At 39.7% G+C, this 4271-nt stretch overlaps 1 protein-coding gene across 1 annotated transcript; it reads right to left on the bottom strand.

Annotated features, from left to right (window-relative positions):
• Nucleotides 1-1493: 1493 nt before the first annotated feature.
• Nucleotides 1494-2575, bottom strand: LOC111392452 (pectinesterase inhibitor). The gene is made up of 4 exons (XM_023017802.1): nucleotides 2054-2575; nucleotides 1846-1852; nucleotides 1641-1756; nucleotides 1494-1553 (listed from the first exon to the last, which is right to left on the bottom strand). Exons 1-4 carry the CDS (start codon nucleotides 2573-2575, stop codon nucleotides 1494-1496), a joined length of 705 nt encoding a protein of 234 aa, XP_022873570.1.
• Between the last annotated feature and the right edge of the window lie 1696 nt (nucleotides 2576-4271).

A 4271-nucleotide genomic window follows, 5' to 3' on the forward strand; every position in this document is an offset into this window, starting at 1 on the left:
ATTGTCCACATGAGATTTGCCTAGTCTCCTCCTCTGCCAACAGCAAATGGAAATCTGCCCAAGTAAAATTCAAGAGTGCTTACGCCTAAGCTAAATGGGAGGAAGGTATCGTCGCCTTCGAGAGAGGAGAGGAATTTAGGATTGAAGGGTTCAATCAATTTGGCTAAGGGAGAGGAAGATTTACTGTGATGGAACAAGGGTAGTTTAGGTAGTTCATTAATTTTGAACTAAAATATTTATTTAAAAATAAAAGGTTGAACCCCAACCTTGAGGGCCCCCACTGCCCCGTCTCTAGAGCTTTGTAAAGGAGGTAAATCACGAGATGTGCCTCAGCAGGCCAGGAACAAAAGCTGCCTGTATACTGCGCTTACAAAGAGTTCAATTTCATGTCTCAAGAATCGAACCCTCACACTACAGCTGCCAAAATTAAAATATTTATTTCAATACTTTAAGTCTGGTCAAAGGCTAAAATCCCAAAGCATATTATGAAATAGGCTATTTAATCAAATTTCCATGTGGTATATATATATTTTCTAAAAACCTAAAAACCCGACCCTTTATATATCCAAAAAAAAAAAAAAACTTAAAACTGCATTTTAAGTATTTCAGGCCATCCTGACTTCAAGATGCCTGCTCAATTCTCTGTTCTCAGTAAATGCCAGAATCTTCGGGCTCTGCTTTTTCCATGGAGCAGTCTCCAGTAAATCTCTCACAATTCATGTAGGACATTTCATTCATAAAATGAGTTGACTCCTAATTCAATTATGTATCCACTGGTGTATCACTTATATTTTGGAGACCTTTATTCCGAATGTTGTGGTCCAACTGCCTCACATATTCCACACAAATAGCCTTGTTTTGTCTTCAATTTTAAATTTTCTATATTTAGCCTTTTAGAATCTTCAATGCCACTCCAAAATTCTTTGGATCCTCTTGATTTCTCCTCTTTCTCATCCTCCATGTCTATTCTCACATTTGAGGTTCTATTATTACTCCTAAATCAGTGATTTATCACCGGTTTCACTGCTTTTATCACGATGCAATGTAAAGTCATTTTGTCCTACGAAACACAAACCAAATGCAATCAAGTAGAAAATGACAATAAACTCCTAGAATGCAGACAAAAGATCTTGGAATAATGGTCTAAATAAGTGTATAATCCTGTAAGCAAGCTGAAGTCAATTGTTCTATGAAGCAGGCCGCAGTAACATACATTATGAACTGTCACATAAGAGACAATGAATTTACATCTCAATACCACAATTTGCTTATTCCTTGTTCAATAATAAGAGATAAAAACTGGAACCGTTCAATTCTGGAAGCTCTCACGTCCTTTCAAGTTTCAACCCATAAACAAGGCACTGATACACATACAAGTGAGTTTGCATTTGGAGTCTCAACCCACACAAGTTTGTAATTGATTATGAGTGTATCCTGCAATCTTAGATTCTAATTGTCAGATTATGCATTCGTACTCAAATTACATTCCATTTTTATGCAAGCTCTGGTTGTTCAGTTTTCCTTCTAAATGTGTGAGGACCTGTTATTTTATTCTGTTCCACCAAAATCAATAAATCAGAATATTAAAAGAGACAGAAAAAAAAAGATGAAATAAGTGAAGAAAAAGCATACAAAGCTACAATCAACATCAACAAGTACAATATACTGCATTCTGACCACCCTACTGAAGTCATGAGAGGTGTAGACAACTTACCAGCTATACCATTTATGGATAGTAAGAGAATTGGCTGAGCAACTATTACTCAAAATAACATGAAATGATTCAAGAAATGAGAAGTGTATAAAAGACTAAACTTTATTCATAGGAAAGGATTTCCCAAAAACCTTGATCCTATAAAAACAAACATCAGCAAACTGTTATTGGAATTATGCCGTACAAAAATGGCTTAGAGCTACGACAGATTCAGACTAAAATGACCAAAAAAATTTCCTTCTCCCGCGGGGCAACTGCTCTACTAGACCCATACTGGCTCTGCAGTGCTTGGGACAGAGCATAATATGGTTACTTCTTGATCAAATAGTGGGAAGTGACCTTAACCATGTAGCAAAGAAGCTTGAATTCGTCGTTCTGGTAACCCATATTGGCCGGGTCGATTGGTTCCTTCTTCAAAATATTTCTGCAACTCATAACTTCTTGCAGGGCATCCTTTATTTCGACATTAATGAACCTAAAACGATTAATATCTAAATACTTCTTCATCACTTGAAGATCACGAATGGCATCATTGTAATTCTTGGAGCAAGCAATATACTTCTCCTGCAATTCAGAATTCTTGGTGTCCGCGTAAAGTTGATTGTACTGGGTGTGGACAGCATTGGATTTGTTCAACGCCAGGTCGACTGCAACTCCTGTTAGGCCCTTTATATCTGTGTTCAAGCTTCTGGGATCTGATTTGAACAGATTCAAACACTCTGTAGCATTCTGGGTTTTGGCGCAAATGTGCTGAAGATCTTTTTCCTCCATTGAGTGGCACATTAAGGATGGAACCACAAGCAAGAAAATGAGAACCATGGAAATCAAGACAGATGAGAAGTTGTGTAGGAAAGAAGCCATTTTTGCTCATTTTTTCTCTAGTTGTTTTGCTTTTCTTATTTGTTTAAGTGATTAAGAAAGTCTATGACCCTCTTTTTATACTAATTAGCTCAACAATAAATGTGTCATTACTTAAAATTTATTGTTCATTCTTAGGTTACAAAGATAAACTTTAAGGGCCCAATTAATTTGGTTTTGGTTACATATCATTAATTCTCTGCTGGTACATTGGGGAAGTCTTAATGTTGGGAAAACACCTCCCAATGAATGCCCAAAGATCAAACAAAGTTGACAAAGTGAAAATTTCCAAAACACTTGAAGAACAAGAAAAAATGAGGAAGAAATGAATTTCAATGGAATATATGATAATCAATGTGTTTGGATTACTTGAACAAGCCTCAAGTTAATCCCCAAGAAAGAAAATAACTTAGAATTTGTACCCAAGATGAACAACCTTCAACTTGTAGAATTCTCACCAAGTTTTCTCTCTTCTTTCTCTCTAAAATTCGAACCTAGGTCTTGAGTTGTATGAAAGGGGCAAAAAACCGGATATATATACTCTCTCGGGGCGCCTAGGCGCCAGGTTCCTGCTAGAGATAACACTCGGGGCGCCTAGGCGCCATGTGAGTGGCGCCTGGGCGCCTGGCAGACCCAGCCCCTTCTCCTCCCTTTCTTCCCAGCTTCCCAGCTTCTCTTCTTCTCACAATTCTCCACCTCGTACATCATTTGATAAACCTCAAATTTTGGACGAACACAAGAAGAAGAGACAAGCATCAACTCGGCTGCATCATTCAAACCATGATTGCCTACGTACCCAAAACTCGGGATCAAGCCTCCGTAGTTCACCTCCACCTTCTATACTCTCCACCTCATTTCAACCTCGCCCCGAAGGGCCACGCCCCTCTCGGGCATATCAACACGGACTAATGTGAAGCAAGTCCAAGCAATGTTGAAACTTGCTACTCGTCACCACTTTGGTTAACATGTCAGCTGGGTTATCATTTGTATGTACCTTTGAGAGTGAAATATCACCTTCCTCTATAACATCACGCACAAAATGATACCTGACGTCAATATGCTTGGTTCGAGCATGATGAACCGGATTCTTAGCCAAGTGAATCGCACTCTGGCTATCACACCACAAATCCACACAGTCCTGCTCAATCCCCAAATCATCTAGAAGACCCCATAACCACAATGCTTCCTTCACTCCCTCTGCCATGGCCATATACTCGGCCTCTGTAGTAGAAAGAGCAACTGTAGCCTGTAACATCGATCGCCAACTAACTGGGGCACCATGTATGCAAAACACATATCCAGTAGTAGATCGTCGTCTATCTAGATCACCCACATAATCAGAGTCCACAAACCCACTTATATGACATGCATCTCCACCAAAACATAAACCCGTATCCGCGGTACCTTTTAAGTACCTCAGGATCCACTTCACAGCTTCCCAGTGTGCCTTTCCCGGATTCGCCATGAATCTACTGACCACACTCACCGCCTGTGAAATATCTGGGCGTGTACACACCATGGCATACATCAAACTGCCAACTGCACTAGCATAAAGCACACGATCCATGCGTACCTTTTCTTCCGCTGTAGTAGGAAACTGTTTACCAGAGAGCCTGAAATGTGGAGCCAATAGAGTCACCATCGACTTTGCACCTTGCAACCCGAACCTAGCAATAACCCGCTCAATGTAGCCTTTCTG

Source organism: Olea europaea, unplaced genomic scaffold, assembly GCF_002742605.1.
Source record: "Olea europaea var. sylvestris unplaced genomic scaffold, O_europaea_v1 scaffold93, whole genome shotgun sequence".
Classification (NCBI taxonomy): domain Eukaryota; kingdom Viridiplantae; phylum Streptophyta; class Magnoliopsida; order Lamiales; family Oleaceae; genus Olea; species Olea europaea.

What these genes read in the sequence shown, in the direction of transcription:
- LOC111392452 (XM_023017802.1), bottom strand. Translation starts at nt 2,575, where the DNA reads ATGGCTTCTTTCCTACACAACTTCTCATCTGTCTTGATTTCCATGGTT. An exon ending in TGTACTTGTTGATGTTGATT is followed by an intron (nt 1,554 to 1,640) that starts GTAGCTTTGTAT and finishes TTGGTGGAACAG; the next exon opens with AATAAAATAACAGGTCCTCA.